This window comes from Triturus cristatus, chromosome 12 (genome assembly GCF_964204655.1).
Source record: "Triturus cristatus chromosome 12, aTriCri1.1, whole genome shotgun sequence".
Taxonomy (NCBI): Eukaryota; Metazoa; Chordata; class Amphibia; order Caudata; family Salamandridae; genus Triturus; species Triturus cristatus.
Genome location: NC_140595.1, coordinates 751273923 through 751299038, shown reverse-complemented (window position 1 = coordinate 751299038; position 25116 = coordinate 751273923). Strand labels below are relative to the sequence as shown.

At 41.9% G+C, this 25116-nt stretch overlaps 1 protein-coding gene across 1 annotated transcript in view; it reads right to left on the bottom strand.

Annotated features, from left to right (window-relative positions):
* Positions 1–5033: 5033 nt before the first annotated feature.
* Positions 5034–25116, bottom strand: part of LOC146782693 (extracellular calcium-sensing receptor-like) — a 146026-nt gene continuing 125943 nt past the window's right edge. The window contains exons 5-6 of the mRNA XM_085637185.1: positions 20415–20538; positions 5034–5944 (exon numbers count right to left, since the gene is read on the bottom strand). Coding sequence (XP_085493311.1) covers positions 5034–5944; positions 20415–20538 — 1035 coding nt within the window. The remainder of the gene's footprint in view (positions 5945–20414; positions 20539–25116) is intronic.

The following is a 25116-nucleotide window of genomic DNA, read 5'->3' as shown; positions in this document are numbered from 1 at the left end:
TGATGAGAAAAGGCTGACAGAGAAGAAATGATGACTTTGTCAAAAAATACCTTAGCCCGCTCCTTCCTACTGGATGACGAGAGGATGCTTTGCGCGGTACATGGGACTAATTGAGCCTGATAGCCTGTCAATATCGGCTCTGTGACAAAGAAAACAAAAATTTGCTAGGCCTGTGTACCAAATGAGAACACAGGCTCCCATTGCAAAAAGGGGCAGTTTGGGAAACACATGCACCCTGTTACGGACACACCATGGTGCCTGCCTCACTGTTCATGGTTGGTAAGAGGGGTCCCTTGGGTACCTCCACAGGCCCCAACCAGAGGCCTATGGGTAAAGAGGGGACTGCTATGGGCCCCCAAATTAAAATTCCAACAGATGTTTCATGTCAGGCAGAGCAAATCGGAACGGCTGTCCGAATCGGTCATTATAATTGCTCGTTCGGAAACCGTGTAAGATTCAGCTCCAAATGACTCAGGCTGTTCAAATGCCATTCGGAACTGATAGGGACAGCCCAAACCGTTTCCTTGCATTATAATCAGTCCTTCGGAATGGTGTCCAATTCGGTCAGAAACATAGGTTCCCAAAGTGGATTTGACAAATCCAAATCCCATTCGTAGCCTTTCCGGACTGAATCGTAAATAACCCCTAAGTGTGCGGATGCCAAAATTAGAAGACACACAATTGATGGACGGAATGCAGAACAAATCAAAACATTCACCCCCAGTCAAGAGATCTGAGTTAAATCCATCATTCTTTTGCTCACCATGCCACCCCAGTTTAGACCTGGCCATATGCAAATCAGTCTTGACCCTGTGCCTCATGGGAACAATCCAGCCTGAACAGCCAAGCCAGGTCCTCCCTGGAACAGAAACAAGCATCCTAGGACCGGTTTCGGGGTTTCACCCCTCTACAGCCAGGATAGCTTGATTCTAGTGGCACAGTGAGCCCGGGACCCACATCTGGGCATACCTGGCGCACTTAAGGTGAGAAAGCAAAAGACACACAATTGATGGATGGAATGCAGGACAAATCAAAACATCCACTCCCAGTCAAGAGATCTGGGTTAAATCCATCATTCTTTTGCTCACCATGCCACCCTAGTATAGACTTGGCCATATGCAAATCACTCTTGACCCTGTGCCTCATGGGAACAGTCCAGCCCGAACTGCCAAGCCAGGTGCTCCCTGGACCGGAAACAAGCAACCTAGGACTGGTTTCGGGGTTTCACCCCTCTTCAACCAGGATAGCTTGATTCCAGTGGCACAGTGAGCCCAGGACCCACGTCTGGGCATACCTGGCGCACTTACGACGAGAAAGCAAAAGGCACACAAAATTAGGCACAGGCAACTGCTGTTACTCACAGTGATGGGAGCCAGTAGTTGAAGTGGCTGGCCTATTGCTCTATCCTGTGATGCCTGAAGGCAGGATGTGAATGTCAATAAATCTGACAAAATATATATGCATGTGTATATTTGTACAGATGTTTTTGAAAAACAAAAGGTCTTGGCTGTATTAAGGGCTATAAATAAAAATGTCATGATTCTTTGTAACTCTTCACAGATGTTTGGTATGAAATGGATAGAACGCATGCTTAATAAGTTTTAGAAATTAGAATAATGGTTGAGGAGGGTAACTGCCCACATCAAGCAATAACAACATTCTAGTCAGGGTATACCGCTAAAGTCACTATAAAGACCAGAGCTTAACACCCTGGTAAGTATCGGAAAAAGCATAGAGACTTAACGTAGAGACAATATATAAAGTATTTATGCAGTTCCAAATGGGAATTAAGTCAAAACAAAATGACACAAAACTGGCAAAAATTCAATAAGGATAACTAAAGATATACATTTTAATGTTTTTTTTTCAATTAGCACAAAATCGTTAAATGTCAACAGCTGTCAACTGGTTTGCATTAGCCCAGTATTGCAGATTGAATACAGAAAGCAGATTCACCAGGGTCAGAAATGTTACCATCAGGAATGGAAGTCCAAAACGTACAGCAGGGCCAGGCAGCAGGCTGTGGTGCCGATGAGTGTTCCACAAGATCGCATAATCACTGCACAACGTCTTGGTGCAGCTACTGATTTTTTAGTAGTAAAGCTTTGTGAGGGACAAATTAGAATTTTTCAACCAAAGAAGGTCGTATACTTTTGGTACCTTCGCCCAGTCAAGATTACTTCTTTTGAACTCAGTCACTTTTTGGAGATTAATTTCTTCCAGCAGGGAATGGTTGCAGGCTGTAGCTGAAGAGGACTCCATGAGACTGGATACCATCTCTACGTGGACCTGCTGATTTGGATTTGCAGCTGTGGAAAAGATTTGAGCAATAAATCTGAATCTCTAGCCCAGCATCAACACAGCTTGGTGAGATTGGCTTGCAAAAGTGTGCCCCTGTTCTCCAGAGGTCTTAGAGCCAAAAATGTTTCTATGTCCCCAGTTTTCAGTATTGATAGGAAACGTGCTGTCAGACACAGACAAGGGTTCCAGGGTCTCAGGTACAGCGCTTGGGGGCAATACCCACTCCAGCGGATGCCACTGCAGAGTCCAGATTAGGTCCAGTTGGAACTGGCCAGCTGGGAATTCGCAGGAAAGGCCTCCTGTAACCTGTTGTGTCTCTGTAGCTTGAACAGCCTTATTACCCTTAGAGTCCACTTCTTTGTCCAGGGTACAAGAGAGAGTGGGTTCAAGGCTTGTCAGTCCTTTTCTGATCTTTCTCAGGTCCACTAAAATTCTTAAGAAGGGGGTGAGGATGCCACATTTGTGCCTGGCACCAGCTTATAGTTGTAGTTTACTACTGGTTCCTCCCTACTTAATGGACTAAAAGTGCGCCAGGGCTGCCCTACCTACCTTTTCAGCATTTCCTGTTTGTCCTACAGCAAATAATTCCACGTTACCCCTCTCTGCAAAATCCAAGCTGATGAAACCTTTCTCTGTTTGTGTGGAGTCTATGCATCCACCCATATGTGTAATGGTTCTGTTGGGGATATGCTTAATTTCAACAGCACTACATGCATTTGATAACTGTTCTCATATTCCTTTAAGTACAGTTATATAAACACACACATATACACCAATTTAAGAGACACAACATGATTTTCTTTTCACTTGTGTTTGAATCCAAAAAGATATTGCTAATATATAGTCCTGTATATTAGCAATATCTTTTTGGATTCAAATACAAGTGCAAAGAAAATCATTTTGTGTCTCTTAAATTGGTGTATATGTGTGTGTTTATATAACTGTACTTAAAGGAATATGGGAACAGTTATCAAATGCATGTAGTGCTGTTGAAATTAAGCATATTCCCAACAGAACCATTGTTTCTGCTTTATGTACTTACCCAGGTTCTGAGGGTTACTGGGTTACCCCATTATCTTTAATGGTCCACCCACATGTGTGGCTGGGGAAATGAGAAATCTGTCCAATGTGGTCACTTCAAATCAGTTCTAGGGCAGGTCCCTCCCCACTGGAACTATGCAGGTGTCACCTTATGACATGGGAGGCCCCTTTGAAGTTAATTAAGTTCTTGGGCACTGGTCAGATGTTCATCCTGCGGGAAGAACAGACATACCTCCTCACACCCAAACCTTTGTCTTCTACTCTGGAAGCTGTTTTCACGCCTCATTCAGGGTTGAACACTAAGATGGCTGCATCTGAAGGCTAATACCTCAATATGAATGTTATAGCCATTTCTTAGCCAGAGATAACAATATTAAACTTAATATTGTATCCCAAAACTTTTATATTGGATAGCCAGCTTCGCTACAGTGAACATAGCCTAAAGACCTTTTCACTGTAAGGACATTTGTAGCAATACATTTATACATGTCATATCTTTAAATTCCATGCATTTTACCTTATGCTCAATAAGACCAGCTTGGGATGCCTTATTAATATTTAAAAGAAAGGTTTAGACCAGCAAATAGAGTTTAGTTGACAGGTCGAATTGCGGCGTAAAAACGGATTTAGTTAGGCTACAATGGTGGACCTGAAAACCTATTTTACACTATCACTATAGCGAATGGCACAATAGGTGCTGCAGTTGACAAGTGACAATTAACTTATGAACCATGGGTACCCTTTGTACCATAAACAAGAGTCTTATAGGTAATTTCACTATACCAGTTAGGATCAGAGCACAGGTATTTTCCTACTGGTTAGCAGCGATAAAGTGCACAAAGCTCTTCAGCCAGCAAAACAGTTAAGGGAAAGATCAGGTATACACCATGCAAAACATAGTCATTACCTACAATGAGGATAAGAAAACTTGCATTAAGTCATCACTGAATATATCATGCACTTACATATGTAATCGTTAACCAACATTACTTTCTTTCCCTTACACTGTCATATGTAGGAAATATTTCAGACTTACCCAGACATGCTTAAATTACAGCTGTGTGAAAACATAGCAATAATTTTAAAAAAAATGACAAATCCCTCAGCACCCCCAGTAAGGTACTAAAGACCTGGAGTGCTGAATGTGAATGCTATGCAAACGGGAATGCAATTTGTGATGTGAAGGCTATGTACTAATAGGTCACATCACAAATTGTCCCTTACCGGAGGTAAAATGAATGCAAAAAGAAACTTTAGATGGAGGCCTTAACGGATCAGCAGACCTCTATTTTCAAATTGAAAATATATGTGTGAAAACACACTTTAAAACCTCAGTAGAAGGTTAAATTATTGTCTAAGCAGCATGTGTTGAACCTGCTTTTCAAAGAATCTCCACAGGGGACAAACCTTTTCAACCAAACCTAAATCACATTTTATGAAGAAGTAAATAACTGAAATAAACTACCTACAGGGGTATAATAACAGAGCAGTTAGTTATGTTTATTAATTGACAAGCTGTCCCTTGAAAGTAGTATATGATTATTCCTAGATTTGCTTCAATCCTTCATTATTTGCAAGATATATTATTTATCCCATACAGTAACCACAACAGTGCACATGTGTACCACATTATGCAGGATCATTAGGAACATTGTATCAGACAGCTGCAGTGCAAGTGCGTAAGTAGTGTCTTATATCTGTCTGATGTCTTTGCCCATCAAATATTCCTTTGTGTTAATTTCAGGTCTCAACAGAATAATGTAACATTTTGGGAAGAATATACAGGAAACCAATGCAAAACTTGAAGACAAGATGGCAAAGACCTCCATGGCAACCATGTACTTTCCTTTGGTGCTGAGGTAGGCTGGAATAAATGAGAGCCAGACGGTGAGAAAGGCCAGCATGCTGAAGGTAATGAATTTGGCCTCATTGAAGCTGTCAGGCAGTTTTCTAGCCAGGAAGGCCATTGCAAAACTGATAGTGGCCAGAAGCCCAAGGTATCCAAGCATGCACCAGAAAGCAATAGTAGACCCTTCATTACATTCATATAATAACTTTCCAGGTTGAGAATGGATGTTATATTCAGAGGAAGGTGGAGAAAGAATCAGCCAGGAGGCACAAAGGAGAACTTGAATGAATGTACAGACAACAATCACTATGTACGATAGTTGGGGACCAACCCATCTCCTTAAGTCACTGTTGGGTTTTGTGGCGTTGAACGCAATGACCACCATAATAGTTTTGGCTAAGATGCAAGAAATGCAAAGAGCAAAAGTCATGCCAAAAGCTGCCTGGCGGAGGAGACATTTCACTGTAGTAGGATAACCAATAAAGATCAGTGAACAAAGAAAGCATAGAGCAAGAGAAAATAGCAGGAGGTAGCTTAGAGAACGGTTATTTGCTTTGACAATGGGGGTGTTCCTATGATGAATAAAGAGTTCCAGAATAGCAAGTGGCATTAGTGAGAAAAAAATGCAAATGGCTGTCAGGCCAACGCCTAAAGGCTCTTTGTAGGAAAGGAACTCTATGACTTTCCGGATGCAGTTGTCCTGCTTGGCATTTGGCCAATGATCCCAAGGACACTTGGAGCATTCAGTTGAGTCTGAGGGAGAAAATTATCAAATAATTAACAGTAATTCAGGAAGAAATGTTACTTGCTTACTTAAGATTTAGTGGCATTATGTACAATCCACTATTTTTGCATCATCTTTATATATTATTGATTCCAAGGCAGAGTCATATAATACCCTTGATGGTAATCACTAGGAGTTTTCAAGTACTTTTTTATCTTCACTGCCAAACTCACAGTTAACACCAGACCCCCTGCCTTCATCATCGTCCACAACGATTACACACACATTTGTACATATTACACAGTGGTTATTTCCACAATGACATTATAGTTTATATGCACTCTCCATTGAAAAGGCATTTTTTATTTGCCTATTACTTTTGACCCAGTGAAAAAATATACATACAACTTTGGAAACTTAGCAAACTAGTAAGCCCATCAGTTAATTTTTGTATCGTTTTTATGCAGCTCTCTGTGAAAAAGAGTTAAGGGGTGTGTTTCTCATTTTAGCTCCCATAGGAAATTTTGTCCATGCCTGCATCTCTGAATGGATTTACTACAAACTAGCCATGAAAATAGAAACTACTTAGAATGTGTGCCTTTGTTGCTTTAGAGTTTTTTTTTTAGATATTAGAGTTTAATAAAATCTGCTGAGCAGACTAACATTTTTGTATATTAGCTGTTTTACAAGCGATGACTTGCGAATCCTCTGAAGCATGTCAAACAAATTAGAATGTATTATAAGAAATATGATTGGATGGATTATCTTCTCGCTATCCTTAAACTTGCATGTTGGCACCTACATGCAAGGTTTGTTCTGTGGAATTAAAATGTGCCCAGCCATGCGGGCCACTAACAGAGGTAACGACTTCAGGGCACTGCTCAGAAGTTTCCAGAAGCACACAAAAGTCAAGGGCTGGAAATTAAGCACAACATGCAAAAATTTAATTGTTGGAAAAAGCCACAGTAAAAAAGAGACATATTGTTCTGCCTCAAACATGTCAAACCACTGAAATTTGTCAGTTATGATAAACTTCCTCCATCTGTCATGCTTGAAAGATGGAGGAAGTTAATAACATGGTGGGTAGTGCATGATTATGCATATGTTGTGTGCATGGATTACCATAACTAGTAAATGTCACTGATTTAACATATTTGAGCAAGACCCATATTATATTTTAACCTTTGTTTTTTCAGTATATATGCTCCAAACTTTTGAAATGAAAAGTCTCCTTCTAATTGCTAATTACATCACATGACCAAGTGGCTCAAGGAATTGTGGAACCTGTAGTCAGATCAATCCCAGGTGGGTGTCGCATTTGTGAAAAATAATAAAACATGTCCCTCGCCCCAGTGGACTGAAAGTTTGTCACCAAGTTAATTTTTCACTTGGTCATGTGATGTAATTGGCAATTAAAAATAGACTTCTCAATTTCAAAGTTTGGAGCATTTTGTCGCATTTGAGAAGGGGCTGCCTATGAACAGGGATGTCATCATCGAAACACGTCGGGAATGAGGCCTGGTCCTATAATTGAGGCTGTTGTCTGCCCGTGGCCTTGATGTGAGTGCAGACTCATGCTGTTGGCCAAATTTTGAATTTCTGTTACACGGCGGTCCAAGCCTAAAGTGAAATCTAAAATAATAAATCACAATTAAAACTTAGTTTAAAATTAGAACTATTACTATTAACAACTAGTTATAAAGTAATTAAAATGTATTTAATACCTAACCTTTACCCCATTAAAAGTAAAAACAACACACAAGAAAACAAACAACTACCCAAAATATATAACAAATACTTAACATTAGTTAACAACTGTATATTAATTAATTAAACACAAATTACTTCTCGCCCTTTACCCCTATAAACACAACACACACCTAAAATGAATTACACAATTGCCATGATGTATTTTTTAATTAAATCAGTTTATATCAATTAACAAATAATTATTAATAATAAAAAATTGCCACTCTTTACCCCATAAAACCCAAAACATACACCTAAAATTAATTGTACAATTACCATAATCAATTACCACTTAATCAATTAATATTAATTAACAACCACTTATTAATTTATCAATTAAAAAAAATTATAATTCCAACCCTTTACACCTATAAACACCAAAACACACACATACATTTAATTAATTAATATTGATTAACAACCAATTATTAATTAATTAATAATACATTATTTTACACGTTTAACACTATAACATCTTAATTAAATAAATATTAGTAAATAAAAATAAATTAATTAATTTAATTAATTAAATTACTTCCCACCCTAATCCCCAACAAAACCCACAACTTGCTACGGAACTAAAAAACGCTAAATTCAAATTAAAAAAATAATAACTACTAAAAATGTAACACATATATTTAAAAATATAAACAATTCTTATTAAAAAAACATACATCACATACATTTAAAACATATACTAAAATACAGAACATTAATAAAAAAATCAATATTTGTAACAAATATATTTTTGCAAATGATATTAAAAACTTCGATATTTTGACAATCAATATTACTTACCGTCCTTAAGTCGATATTCTTGACCACAATCTTCTTGCTGTTGATATTTCTGACTCACAATATTTATGACTCGATATTTCTGCCAGTCGATATTAAAAACTCAATATTATGTCTGCACACCTGAAAAACACAGAAAATCACCAGTCAAAGTGATTTCAAGTAACTATAACTCATGCCCTAAGGTAATCTTGAGTCTTCACCATGCATAGTCTTCTCATCAATAATTTAATTGCAGATTTTGCAGTGATATTATCAATGATGCCATAAAAGATTTCATGAGTGATGTAATAAAGTGGGGCAATTAGCAGCGCATGGCGAGGGGGCAAGATATAGGTACCTTAGAGCACGATTTATAGTTGCTCGAGATAACTAAAACTAGTACATTTCTGTTGTTTTCAGAGTCTTAAAAGTTATGTTGAACATTTTACCTAACTATAATGTATACTGCTCCACAACCAACACTCTACTGAACTCTATAAAACTCCACTCTACAACGCTCTACCACACTCTATGTGACTTTACGGCACAGTACTACACTGTATACCCATACACAACACTGTAAAACACTGTACTCCACTCTAAGGGCCCAATTACGATGGGAGACAGAAAAGCCTTCCGACCGCCATGGTTTCAGAAAAAATCCCCCCGCATGACCCGTGGTATTACCGTCAGTCAAATTATGATGCAATGTACGCAAAATCAGACAGCGGCGGGTGGATGTCACAAAAGACTGTCCACCACGGCGGGAAAAGGTGCAAATCTGACCATGGCTGACGGGGAAAGCTGTTCAACGGCATGAAAAGGCCGCTCTGGCCGCGGCATGACTGCACGGCTAATTACGATGAGAACGCGGAACTGGCGGACCCAGTACTACGTCTGACCGCCACGCACGCACATACGCCAAATGAATGGCAGATGGAACCAACTTCACAACAATGCCCGAAGTATGCCTGTACACCCTGCCGCCCTCAATCACAACACACCCGCCACAATGATACACCCCAACTTGCTCCTGGCAAGGAAAGCCATGCTCAGCATGGCAGAGACATCTGGAGTTTATCACTCATGTGGACACACCCACATACCACAGTATAAAACCAACCCCTTCCTGGACCAGCATCCTTTGCACACTACAAGCCAAGACAAAGAGACAGGACACCATTGACTTACACTGCACACCCACCTATCTCCACACAACACCACTTTCACCCACACACCTCACACACCATATATCTCCACCACTACCTTTCACCCTGCACCCCTCATTCATTTGCACTATGCCCCCCAAGAAAATGCCTAAATGTAATGACTCAGAGTTAAAAGTGATGGTAGACTAGATAATCAGGGTAGAGCCACATTTGTTAGGACAGCTGGTCCAACACACCCCACTTGTGCAAAAGAATCAGATGTGGGCATGGATCCACAGCAAAGTCAATGCCATAGGGACCACCCTACACCCAGTGCATGACATCAGGAAGTGGTGGCTTGACCTCAAGGGCCAGGTCAAGCATTGGGTACAGAGGAACCACTCAGCAGCACAGAGAACTGGTGGAGGCCCTCCCATTCCACCACTAACCTTCACTGAATGGGAGGAGAAGGTGCTTGCCATAATGCATCCAGAGAGTCTCACAGGAATCGAGAGGGAAGTGGAGGCTTGTAAGTACTAATAAATGTCTCCCATCACACTGCAATGCACTGTTGTGCACAACAAGTGAGCCTCAATCGCCAGCTCACATCAAACTCGTGTAGAATGCATGCTTTCAATACGAATGGATCACAAGGCTAGCATTTCCTTACTCAGCTTCACCTAACAGGTAGGTAGTCAGCTCATGCAACCTGGCCTCCCTCCCAAACAGAATGGACCACCCTACATACCCCACAGCCATGTGTTGGCTAAGTCCGTCAACAGTGCCTCCTAACAGGTAGGTAGACATCTCACTGGGGAAGGGATTGTTGAGCCCTGACAGCAAGACCACAACTCCCACAGGTCCCTCTGTCTTCCCTCACAGACAGCATGGAGCTAAATGACCCCCACATCCCTCACTTGGTAGCCAACTCTGGAATTCCCCATAAGCTGTAGGAAGTGCACATGCAGCACAACACATGCATGGAAACTCTGTCAAACCTCACATACCACAGGATGTAAGTACAAAAAGCATAAGACAAATCATGAAATTGCAGCATAGTAGTCAGATACTCATAGAAAGACACAAATGTCCAAGCATGAACTGAATTGGATGAGCAACAAGTTGGTACCAGAAGACATGTCCTTGGAAATACAGTATCTGTACAGACAAATTTGTTTCTTCAGCCATGTCACATCGCTAACGAGCAATATACGTACCTCCACTTCATGTTCGACTGGTGACAAACTGTTATGAATGCATAGTAATGCCAAGGTAAAAAGTAAGGCCATCTCAAATGAAATGTGTTAAACATGAACATCAGAGCTGTGCTGTGTACTGAACATGCTGACAATATAACCTCTCTTCAACAGCTGACTCTCTAGCAACAGCAGGCAACCGTACCATGGGCGAGCCCAGCCATGCTCCCCCGCAGGGAGGGGAACCCTCAGATGCAGACTCCCTGGTCTTTTCGGATGAGGAAGACCGACCTGGCCCCTCCAGCGTGCCCGGGACAGCTCAGTCTTAGGCCCTCACTGTTCCCACCACCACCACCACGACTCTCACAACAGCTGCACCGACGATGCAGACCCCTGCAGCAATGACCTGTGTGGTAGCCACCATCACCACCGCTGCCTCCAACACTGTCCCTTTGCCAGCACTTGTGAATACCACCAGGCAGACCAGCAATGCTGAGGATGGTGTGCCGCGGCAGCGCCTGGCACCGCCACAGATCCATGGCAGCAAAGCAGTTGGGAGGCCAACTGGGTGACAGCCACAGGAGGACAATGAGACTGAGTCCCTGGACACCATGCTAACTGTCCTTGGTGCATACCAGCAGAACCAGGGACAGATGCGCCAGGTCCTCTCAGAACTGCGTGAACTCTGCCGGCTGCAGAGCTCCATGGACATTCACTTGGGACAACATGTGGAGTACATGGGCCAGCTTGTGGGTGTTCTGAGGGACATGCATGCGGCTCAAATGTATGCCAACCTCCCCAGTGGCCCGCCGGATGATAGGCACACCACATCAGCAGCGGCCACAGGGATGGGTGACTCATACCATGGCGAATCCTCAGACACCTCTGAGCATGCAGCATGTCCCCCCCGGCCAAACGGCAGAGGGGGCATCCAAAAAAGAACTCCGGGATGACCATGTGGCACAGCACGTGCCGTACCAGTTCTTGGAACAAACGCTGATGTCACCACTGTAACACTGAGCATTGACTTTGTTGTAAACGCGAAACCACATTGCCACAAGGATGGGAGTGTTTGGTTGGACTTTGGAACTCTACCATTGTGTGTTCCATCTTGACTATCTGTGTACCATCACTTTCTACATCACCCCTCACCTGTCACTCATTGCAAAATAAACACAACTCACAACAGTATTCCTTTGTGTCAAGAGCATTTACATTACAGTAAGGAGCATTTTAACTCACATTGCAACGTATCCAAATATGTAAAAGCAAAAATCCATTGAGAGAGTGGAGGAACCTCGGAAGATACAAGGAAATAACAGTGTGTTGACATATCATGGAATAACTGCAAAAGCACACCACTAGGCAACACTGTACACTATGCATTACATATAACACCGGCCAACACCATCAACATGGACAGCAGGGGGACTGGAGCACACAAGTGCACCTCCCAATACAGTTTAGCCCTTAGCATCCTGGTAAATGCAGTTCATTTGAAAAGCTTACTCCTGTTACTATTGTCGTGTGTCACCAAGGTTGGTGCAGGCCAGTGCTGTGAATCTCTAGACACATGTGTGTCACGTTATCCTCCTACATAAGTAGGGATAAGATACATTTTGATCAGTGTATGCTGAGGAAGCTGCCACAATCTACTCGGGTCTCTGTACCTCTTCCTGCCCAACTCAGGTGAAACACCTCAGTCACATGACAAGCATCATGAATGAACTGCAATTACCAGAATGCTAAGGGGTGAACTGTGCTAGGAGGTGAAGCAGTGTGCTCCCATCCCCCTTATAACATCATCATGGACATGACGGAAGTTGTCACAGATCACACAGTGCAGAACGATGAAATCCTTAGCAGTGTGCCCACAAGAGCCAGCATCACAGCACATCCTGAAATGTGGACGATGGTGAAATTGTTGCATTCACACACTCAAGCAATGTTGCCCAGGGATGTTCATGTGACATGTGTGATCAATGCATGTTGACCCACATGAACACCTGTCCCTGACAACATACCCATGCTAAATCTGTTTTACAACTGAAGTTATCTTCTCTGGAATGAGCACAACAGCTGTCGTTACAGGGCGGACATCACGTATATAGAAACTGTTGCATGCCGTGTTCCTTGCTGGAGCAATGTTCTCCTTACTCCCCCATACTTGATTGTGGATAGTCATATGTGGCCTCACATTCCCACAGCGAAAGCAAACTTCAATAATTGTGCAGGCACAATGGACTTTTGTTTCAACAAGTAGTAGCTCACACATCAGCCCTGAGACCTTCGAATTCCAGGTGCCTTGTCCATCCAGCGCGAATCAGTCACTGCTGAACACGGCACTCCCACTTTTTTCCGGGGAACTGACTCAAAAATTATTAAAAGCCTCTGATACTGAAGACTATTGCACACTTTTTTCAAACTTGTGGGCTCTGGCCTTGTTCCTTCGTTTTATGCTACTTTTGGAGTACTACTGGGTGTCATGTCATTCCTCCAATTTTCAGACTGTATTTAGCGGTTTGATATCACTACTTGTGGCTGTACAGCTGAGCCCTCTCAAGCCATGTCTGCCCATCCTGTGGTCCAGGAGAACCCCGGTCAGTTACAAATGTAATGTGACCGCATGTAGCTTCTCTTTGGATGTGTTCCATTAGCTGTGCTATGCATCAGTTATAGGCTAACCTTCTGCTATGCCTATTTCACCTGCATGCAACCTGTGTTCTACTGTCACCGACGCGCCTTTCAATGGGCCATGGATGTCTGCCTTTCCAACAAATCCCTTGCTACCCTGTATCATGAGCTGTGGGTGAGTCCTTTGTTGGTCCACAACCAGGACTGCTTTGGTGATGCACGTTTGTGGGATGCCTTTCAATGTGTCAGACAGGCTACCAGCTCGCCTGTGTGTTTGCTCAATGGCTCCTGTGCCATGCCTACATCGAACCTCTCCCAGGTTGCCATGGGATGCTCCTTTCATCCTTGTGGTGCGAGGAGCACATCTGTTCCTTCATACTGCTGGATTGGATGGCTGTCCTTTTTGCTGAAGATAATTTGGATCGTCTTTTGGAACTGATTACTTTCAAAGCTGCCTGTGCCTTTTTGGATTCGTAACTACTTAATAGCCACAAGAACTATTAGTGACTAATTCAATATCCTTGTACCGTTTTTCACGCCTACTGACAAGAATTGTCATTCAGCTCTCTGACTTTTGCTCTGTCTGCATTAGCTTTGACTCTGCTGACCTCTGCTGTTTGTTTCGCTTGGTACCACAGGCCTGAGCAAGGAGAGGCTGTCATCTGACATTGTCGACTGGCATGAGCCCTGCTTCCATCATGCAGCTGTAGCGCACAACATTTACATGGCATAGTTGTTTTGCAAATACCTTAGTATATGTCTGTCACATGAAAAGTGTTCACAGAGCTTGTTCTCTGCATGGTCCAGGAGTACTGCCTGAACATTCTGTCCGTGGTCGGAGAACATTGTCAGTTGTAATTCTCTTCTGGTCAGACCCTAGCACCCCGACTCAACAAAGTGTCACAGCTGCTAGAGGACACTGGTGCTTTTTAGATGCCATGGGCAGGCGGACTAGTTGCCCCACCCTTGGAGAGTGATCCATCCAGTGATGAGAGCGACACAGCACATGTGATGTACATTTCACCATGTATTGGCTGTGGAATGGGGTCTGCTGACAAAGCCCATAGACCTTGAACATCTCATACAACTCCTGCCAGCAAGGGGTGGGGGGATATGCTTGTGGCTCTTGGTCCAGAGGGATTATTGATATGACATCTTGCTTCATGTGATATGGATGTGTCACAATGGTAACTGTTTTTGTACTCATGCATTCTCAACTTATGTGGCACATATGTTGCATGTTTTGACACTGTAGTAAACAATGCACATTTCAAAGCGTTTCTTTTCTTCAGCTTATCTACTTGTGTACAGGCAATTGAATACCTCTGAGTGAGTAGGCTGGCTAGTGAGGCACTATAGCAATTGGGTCCTGTGCCTCTGGGTCCTTCTGGGTGCTCAGTCCCTGCCTGCCCAAGTTCTCTAATCCTGCGCATAGTCCTGTATGTGAACAAAATGCCAGGAACAATTCTCAAAGTATGTGAGACAACAGCAAGGCACACAGACACAGTCATAGTCGCTCATTGTTAACTTACACTCAACTGAAGGAGTTGACTAAGAGCTGCTAACGCTGGTCAAGGCCTTCTTCCTCACCACTGTCATCGTCACTGGGCATGTGTGGGTTGGGAGCAGCAGGCGGCTGCTGTTCATCATCATCCAGAATCAGGGGGATCCTTCTGCGCAAGGCCAGGTTGTGTAGCATGCAGCATGTGACTACCATCTGGCATACCTTCTGTGGTGAGCATATAAGTGCACAACCTGTCTTGTCCAGGCACCTAAATCTTGACTTCAGCAGTCCAAAAGTGCACGCCACCACACAACGTGTCCTCCTATGTGCATCATTGTATTGGACTTTCCCCGGCGTTGTTGGATTCTGCAGTTGGGACAGCAACCACGGACAATTAGGATACCCAGAGTCACCCAGTTGTGAGACAAACAGGCAAACAGAGTAATCTGAAAATGTGAGGTGAGCAGCATGTCGCACATACATCACAGTCATTGACACCAACAAGCCTGGCCAGCTCGGGGTGCAGATTGGCCATCATTCTTGGGTATGGTGCTGTTCCACAAGATGTAGGGGTCATGTGCCGATCCAGGATACTTTGCACACATGTGTGAAATGATCTGATCTACCTGGCATACCACTTGAACGTTGATGGAGTAGTAGTGTTAGCGGGTCCTATAGATGTGTTAACTACCTGTGGTGGATGATGGCAATGTGGGTACCATCAATGGCTCCCACAACATTTATAATGCCTCCCAGGTCATAGAACTCCCCTTTCACAGCTGCCAATTCATCCCTCCTTTGGAAGTGGACGTATCTGTCATTGTACAGCATCAATGCTGACAAGACATCACCCAATACCATGCTGAACATGGGTTGTAACATCCCACCGTCACTGGCCACAGTTTACTGGAAAGACCCAGTAGTAAGGAAATGTAGTGCAGCCATCACCTTAACTGTAGCAGACAATGCAGCCGGATATGTTCTGTTAGGCTTCAAATAGGGCTCCAACTGAGCACATAGGTTTCGTAGTGTGCGGCGATCCAAACAGAATTTCCTGATGATTTCGATGTCCTTCAACATCGCCAGGTCGGGGACAGGTCAAAATATGGGTTGTCTCCTCCTAAGTACTCTGTCAGGGTGCACATGCATGGGATGAGTTAGAGATGAGATGTGGTGAACAGCTTACCTAGAAACTAACACAATCTCAGCATTGACAGGGCTTATGGTCACGTGGAATGCACAAGTGACCTGCATTCAGACATTGTTTGTCTTCACTCACTTGACATACTGACTACTGCAACATCCAAAGAAGTTGATGTGTATGGCATATAGTACACTGCTACATCAAGGATGAGCTTCCCTGTGGTTTGATGGCACAGCACTTGTGTTTCCCAGCATCAGTGCTGAGTTGCATGTAACTGCTGTCACTGCACGACCACAAGCTTTAGCCCCACAATACACAACAACATTATGGAATGAAGGCAGTGAGTGTCATCTGGACAACACATAATGGATTACAGCACCGTGGACAGACACTTCTGGACATTATGGGGTCAGTCCTGCATGAGTGTGTGATGATTTTGCATAACAGGCATTGCAATGTTCACCTGAATGAGGCACAAATGCACATGGATTGTGTATACATGCCCACATGGCTGACAATGACCATTGATGTTGGTCAGATCTATGTTTGTTTGTTTCACATGTGTACTCCTATGACGAGTGTGAGAACATTTACAGGCAATGGCAGCTAGGCACACTGCACGCCACATCAGTACGTGTATTGGAAGTGCTGGGAATTACAAGTATGTCTGATCTGCAGACAATGGACACCTCAAATTGTCTGCCTTCACACGATGAAGCCCTGGCTAAGAGACGCCAGTCAGATGTCAAGGGACATACAAGCGATGTTCCCAGGTTGGATGTTTCATTACACAACATTCGTACAGTGCAAGAGACCTTTGCCCTCTTTGACTCCGTCCCTCATTTCAGTCCATGCTGGCCACGAAGCATGACAATGTACGTAATTTCACTCTCCTTGTCTTGGACATACCATGTGTGTGAAGACTTGACTCAAAGGTCACACTCTCTCATACCAGCTGGTCACTGTTCTAGTTGTTCTGATGTACCAGCTACTTCCAGAGGGCTGGCGTATCCCCCACCCTACAGCCACCCAGCACAGGCGTCACTGGACATGTGACCCTGCCAACAAATGGGGCCGAAGGCATGTGCCCTGGGCCAGTTCTCCTATACATCTACAGTGTCTGTTTGGTTACTTTATATGCATGGGGGCCTCATGCCCCACAACATTACACATGGGGTGCACCAATCACTTTAGGCAGTTGTGATGTGTGATGTAACTCGCATGGAGCCAATGCAAATGCAGAATGTGTTCGCATGCGGGGTAGGTGGCATCCGCAGCGATGACACGCATTGGCCCCAATTGAATGATGCAGGTTTGCGGATCAGCTTCCAGGTCGCCGCGGTGTGGCACTCACTATGCGAATGAGCCATCAGCCAATGGGAGCCTTCAGAGTACATTTTTTGATATTGCGGTGTGTGCGCTCTGCAACTGCGGGGCTCATCATAGGCCCCAATTGCCTTCAGGGGCACCGAAGGTCACTCATGAGGATTGGGTGGGCCGGGCACTTTGCATTTGGCAGGTTGACTCATTCATTGTGGTGCCGCCACGCTTGCTGGGAGTTGTAGTTGTTCAGGGGTTGAATGCGTGGAGATGTTTGGTACGTACCTCTGCTGTTGAGCGCGGCAGCATCTTATCTGACGGAGGTGCAGTAGGTAGAGCAGCAGGAAGGCCTGTGGCGCAGGATCCATGGTGGCTCCGGTGGTTTACATGGGTTCTGTATGGGCTCTTCCTCTCAGTTGTGTTTCCGCCACCCGCAACATGGTGGTTTTTACGCGGCGGTGGGAAGGGCTTTTTGCAACATCGTAATCTGGTTGGCGGACGGAACGTGTTTCCGCATGCTGGTCTTGCTCAATTGGCTCCATCCACCACTCTTCCAAATGCAAAAAATGTGCAGAACCTGAAAGACCGCAGCAGACGGAAAATGGCCTCTGTTGGACCATTGTAATTCGGTGGTCTCAATGACCGCATCCGGAGCGGGGAAATGAACGTTTTCAGCCACCGCCACCAGTGTGGATGGGCTTCCATCCATCATCGTAATGAGCCCCTAAGTCATTCAATTACACTCTACTCAACTCTAAGATACTCAGCTCCACTACATGACACTTGACATCAAGACACTGTAGTCGGCGATACTCCACTGTATGACACTCAGCTGTATTGTACGACATGCTACTCCACTGTACAACATGCCACTCCACTGTACAATACTCCACTCAACTATATGACACACCACGCTACTCCACTATATAAAACTTTATCTCACAATATGCAATCCCACTCCACCGTACTCCACCTAATTCTACACCACAACACTAGACACTATAATTATGACATTACACTTAACAACACTCAGTTAAATGACACTGGACAGTATGGTTTGAAACATAGTTTTGTTAAATATGAAAAACATTCACATTTAATGAAGAAACCAAAGGTTAAAGCTAAGTTATAATTATGAAAACTATATTTATTTTTTATATACAAATCACACTTAAACTACACAAACAGGAGAAATTATAAAGTTATAGTTATACCTTAAATTTCGAAATTACACACCACTAGTTACAAATTACATTTATAATTAATGCATTATCCATTTACTATCTGCTGTACACATTCGTACACATTCTTCTTGCATCAATCGCCATGCTACATTAACTATAACTCAACACTCTACAAAGCACTGTGGGGTTTATTTATAACAAAGTGGCGGAGCATGGCATTGGCCTCCTTGGCTTAACGCCACCATACACCTCTTCAGAAATGCAGGGCTGCACCATATTTACAACAATATGGGGCAGGCCTGTGTTTATCCCTGCGCTGGCGCTAAATTTATCCGCCTTGCGCCAATGCAGGCACCCTTGCACCATAGTGCAAGGGTGTCTGCATTGAGGGGAAGATTATTTATGTGCAGGAAGGGACACCTTACTGTACATAAACAATCAATAGCTTTTTCCTATTTCTATATGTGCTGCATTGTGTAGCACACATAGCAACAGCAACAACGAGGAAAAAACAAAGCATTTCTCCTCGTTTCGCCAGGTTAATACCAGGTTTTCCCTGGTCTTAATTTTGGTGCTGCCTCCAATTTGCGCCTCCCTTTAAACTTGGCGTGAAAGGTGTGGGCAATGGGTGTTGCGGTGGACATTCCACCGTAACACCTATTGCCCACCCCTTTCATGCTAACTGTAGCATGAAAGGGGGCCTTATTTACAAGGCAGCGCTAAGCCATGTTTAGGGCCTTAACGCTGCCTTGTAAATAAGGCAGAGCCCCTATTGCCACTAAAACGTCCTGAAAAGTTACATTGTATTGGCATTAGGGGCTTGTAAATATGCCTCTGTGTTCTTAGAAATAATGCAATTTCAGATGGGATAATTGGGAATATAACTGCTATTATTTCACATTCTATAAGTTATATAATATGCAAGGGTATAACCAGTGCATGGAGAAAGGGCAATTAATAGTTAATGTAGTGTGGTGTTTGATGCGAGAAGAATGTGTACAGAGGTGCATGATATATAGTAAATTGAAGATGGTGCACAAATTATAAATGTAACTTCTAAATATTGGTGCATAAATTCGACATTTTTGTTACAACTATAACTTTATAATCTCTTCTGTTTATTTTGAGTTTGTGTGTAAAGAATAAATTAAAGAATCCTAACTATAACTTAGCTTTAATGTTTGTTTTTTTCACTAAATTTGCCTGAGGGCACCCACTGCCAAATCTAATCTATAGCTTTGTTCATTATCAGTTGATTTTTTCATGGCTGATCTCAGGTGTCTGAATGGCTGGTTTGGCAGACAGACCTGTCCTTTATAGGCATTCTAGGCTGAAGTTTTGGAATGACTTGGGAAAGCATTTGGCAGATAGTAGAGGAAATTAAGAAGCACTAGCATATAATATATTGGTTCTTATCTAAACATTTTTCCCTACTTCAAAATAGATGATGAAGGAATGTGTAAAACTAGAAATATGACCAAAATGCATCTATTGTGATATTTTGCTAATGATCTTTGTGTACATCTTTAGAAGTCATCGGTGATGGCTTCAGTGTAATTCTGAAACTAGAAACTGGACTAAATTTCTTCTACTGTTGGAAGCATAAGGATTTGGCCCAGACATTTGTCCAGATCTTGCTGAATTGGAAGATGTTGAATTCCATATTTGTTGATTTGCATGAGGGCTCTTTTGGAGATGGGCAGAGTATGTAAATCAGGATAACAGGTGTTGGCATTAAGATCAAGGATTCCTGAAGGAATGTGTCTTATTTTTTTTGCTGAAAGTGGATCATAGATTCATGTCAACTATTAATGTGAAGATCCAGAAATGCAGATTAATTTACCTGTCTGGTTGGAGATCTCACCCTGAGGACATGGGACACACAGAAAGCAACACACTGGCTGCCCTTCTTTCCCAGCTTTTCTGAACCCAGGCAGGCAGCTTTGACTACATACTGAAGAGGGGACCTGAAATACATAAATACAGAGAGAAAATCTTTCTGTAACAATAGATTGCATATACTGCTTTACATCTAAAAAAAATTACATTTAGTACCCTTAAATTGTTCTAAAGGAAAGGAGGATATAAACTTAGGGTTCACACATAAAGATTGCCTTGGGTATTTTTGTTAGTAGCATTAGTCACTGTTCTCAAGTTCAAGCATTCACAAGTCTTGAAATATTTATCTTGCTATTATTCTTATATAACAGATGTACTACATGCGCTCCAGGAAACAAAGCCTTTGGTTCAACTAACTGAAAATAAAATGCAACAAAAGTAAAATTATTTAGCTTTAAGATCTGCACAGATGTATTTTGGCATGTGGGATAGTGAACCTTTCAGAGTGAAAAGCTGTTGTGGCCAATTGTTTGTTAAATAGAAACAAAAAGCATGCATGCTCTCACATTTGGCTCTTCATTTGAAATCAGATCTTAAAACCTGAACTGTTTTGCACATGGGAGGCACAGATTTAACTACCTGTTGTACATTAGAGAATATAATGCTGATGTAGGGATAAAATAACTCTCCTACATAAGTTGCCTATCCTGGGAAAACCTGTTGGATTTTATTTGTCAGCCTGGGATAACATTATTTGAAAAAACTCTTGTGATTTTAGTTTTAAAAAGCAATAATGTTATAGCATGAGCAAAGTGTATAAAGTTGTCCCAATTGTAGGGAATATGCCTCTAGTGGTATATTTTCTTCCCACAGCGACATTGTGTGTATCTCTATTATAAAGACAATGCCGCTAGAGGGATTACCAATATGTTTATGAAAATATGTGCATATTTTTTGTAGACCATAACATATGCTTATTTGTTAGATGCCCAAGAGCTTCAGAGTATTTTCTTGTAGTTATAATTTCACCTCAATGAATGTTATCAGCAAAAGTCACCAAATATCCTTTGACAGTGCGTCATACTATTGATTTGGAATAGGAGACTTAAATAAGCCATTTAGCATTATGAGTCTCATGATGTGTCGAGGACTTAACTTTAGAAATGTTAATAAAAACGACATCTTGTTTGACTGAGAAAAGTGTGATTGAACCTAGCAGTCATAATGCTGCCTTGCATGTCATATATACAAGAATCATGTCAAGAGTTTCTGTTTAGGTGTGTCCCAGTTACAACGAAAAAGCTGCAAAGGGCAGACAAACCTTCCTTGACAATTTTGATAGTTATTGATTGAAATGATGAGTACATATAGATGTTGATACGAGAGGCACAAACACCATCTGAAACAAAGTAGATGAAGAACTGACCTGAGAAGTTCCTCATGAAGGATGCAGACAAAAATAATAAGAAGTGGATGATGAATTGACAAAAAAATAAGGTAACTAATGTGTTGCTATAAACCCATCCTTTTTCAGAACCTCCTTATATGTGGTGTAAATGGAAATTTCATCACTGGAAAAAGGTTAACTCAATTTTAGTTTAGAAATTTCCGGCAGGGGATCATTTGAAAAAAAAGAGTTGTGTAAAAAACCTAGCTACAATTACATCTTCAGGAAGAAATTATTTTTCCAGTATGAAAAGAAGGTTGATTTTGACATCCGTCTTACCATGTGAGCCTCCAAGCCCTGGCTGCCACGCCTCCAGGCTTGTGCTGCATGCACATTGCACAGCCCCAATCACAGTGACCTTGGTTGCGGGATTACCAATGCAGACAGGGCAGCAAATGGAAAAAACAGGGATTCACCACCTCCCCAAGCTTTAGTCATGGCAACTAGGAAAGTGCTGCCTCCTCATAACTGCACAACACTGCCTCTGGTAAGCTTATGGCATGGATTTATTGGTATGTGCCACTGCTTAAGCTCCAGGTTTATCAGGATAAGACTGAATGAAATGATAAACCAACTATTGAGCATCTTTTAAAGAAGCATCTTTCCAAGAAATTGTCACATCTATGGATAATATTTCCAATGCATCAGAAATTGAGGGCTTTCTCAATACAGTTAGGAATAATTTTTGTTTTATATATTCTGTCTGTCCATTTACCATAATCAGCAGAGGTACAGAGGTTTGCTGACTATAAGGATAAGAAACATATGTTATGAATGAAACAAAGGCTACATTCTCCATGTGTGAATTGAATTCAAAACAACAGCTATGGTGTTAATGTGAGACATAATGACAGATAGACCAAAATATCAAAATCAAACTTCAAAGGTAGAAAGTCAGAAGATAACTAAACATTACCGGCAATAGGAAAAGGAGCAGAACTTGATCTTGAGCTCTAGGATGATTCTTTCATCATGAGAGTAGAATCAAATTTTGATAACTATAGATGTCTTTGTGTCAAAAATGATCAATACCAGGAGACTAAGGCACAACTCATTTATAGAATCTTTGAAAGCAGGAAAATGGAGAAGTTTTGGTTGCATTGTGAGTCACGTTAAGATAAGAAAACCTTTTAATCACTCAAAAAGAGGCCCAGTTATTTTGCATGTAATCACAGTACCATCTAGATACTGTTCCTATTCGTCCACTAGAGTGAGTGCGAAAACATGAACAAACAGGTAGTTCATTTACTAATATCTTGCAAACAGCCTTCAAAAAATGTGAAATATATTGAGATACTCAGTCAAAAATAATGGAATGAGGCACACCATGAAGATGAAATTGTATGTCAAAATTACTAAGCCTTTTCCTCTGCTGTAGGTAACCTATACAAAGAAGAAATATTTGCTGTCCTAGAAAAAGTGTCTACTGTGACCATTAAAATTGAATTTTTTCTTAAAGTGGAAGGTCCATTATATTTCACAAGACAGGACATTCTACACTTTAGGCATCACTACTAAAATCTACAGAGTTGAAAACGATTGGAATCTGACAATTAAGTTTGCGCATAAATAGAATAAGGAAGAACATATTCTTGAACATCAGAGTAAACAGTAGGTCACCAAAAAGATTATAAGCCTTTATCTAACCTACCCCTCACTCTGTGATGGCCAGAAATAGTAGAACAATTGCACAGAGGCATCAGATCAAGCTGTAGCTCATAGGAAGAAACAAATAATGCTTGTTTACTAAAAACAATATGTTTGTGGTAAATACGTGTCTTAAGACGATTATTTGTTTTTGTAGACATCTTAGCCCTTTCTGGAAATGACTGAACAGATCCAACCACACAATGAGAAGAGACTGTAGGTTGATCATAGGGAAGTGACACATCTGGATAGTGATGATATAAAGCATCAGAAAAAAACATTCTTTGTACAAGGTACATACCAAATAGTCAAATAATATGGTGCAAAGTAAAAAACCTATCTAGCTTACTGACTATTCCCACTCTTAATAAATTAGAAAACCCTTCAATTTCCAGTTAGCAGTTTGAACTTCAAATGGTTTCCTTGAGCCCTTCAAAATATGACTCCATTCAGTTCAAGTCATCTACCTAGGCTTTAGTTCTTGTTAAAGGACTGAAAAATTCTATTTACTCCTTTACAAGCGACCAATGGAAAACAAGGTATTTCCGTCCATTGTTTTCTTGTAAATATAAGAAAAGTGCTCTAACTGCCTTTTCAGGAGCAAAGGTCTCTACAATGAGTGCATTTCTAATGTCTTGATGGCATAATATTAGAGAATTGATAAACATTCGTTCAATCACATTGAATGCATTTTCAGCTCCAGCATCCAAACAAATATATTTCCCATCTTGAAGTCCTTGGAGATGTCACTAGTTCTCGCTGCAAAATTTTTGATTAATTATTAACTAATAATGCAAATCCAAGAAACCTTGGAATCTTTCAACAGTAATAGGTGAAAGCCAACCAAATCTGTCTAAAATTGATTAAAATAAAATGCAAATCCAAGAAAACTTTGAGTCTTTTTAACATTAGGAGGTGACGGCCATGAAAGCAGTGTTAACTTCCATGAAAGGTCTGATGCATTCGTCTAAATCCATGATACTCAATCCCTGTTCCTCAACTTCATATTTCATGGGCTTACAAGTCAAATGTAGTTACTGGAGTTTTAATAATAATAATTGTACATGTCCTTGCTATTCAACTTTTACATGGCTTTGTGCAAACTGTGCAAGGCGGCATATGTAACTCTCCATGAAAGGCCATATTATATGATGTAGAATTTGAACCTGTGTCATTAATAGTCCAATTTTACAAGTGGACTACAGCACTTATTGTGTCATCCACCAGTATGGCAAGGAAAACATGGCTTCAGGTCTATCATTGTAACCTGGCAGCTGTGGTTTAAATCTGCAGTTTAACCTGCTAAAATAACCCTTTTTGGCATGTAAAAACCTCAAATCAAATATGAATAAGTCATCAGGCAGAGCTTGCCTGGCTCCAAGATGGCTGCACACTAATACATCTCTGTCAGTTGATCTACTATCCTAAATGCTCCTGGTGCCCAATTCTTCTAACTTGTGGGATAATTAGCTCCCATTGGGGCCCATTGTCTGAAGACTGCTGCCTATGGTGAAAGTGCATCTGCGGGATCTGACGCTGATAACCCGATAGGCAGAGCCCCCATCTGTGCATAGTAGTGGTGATTGGTGGCAGTGCCATTGGGGACACTTGT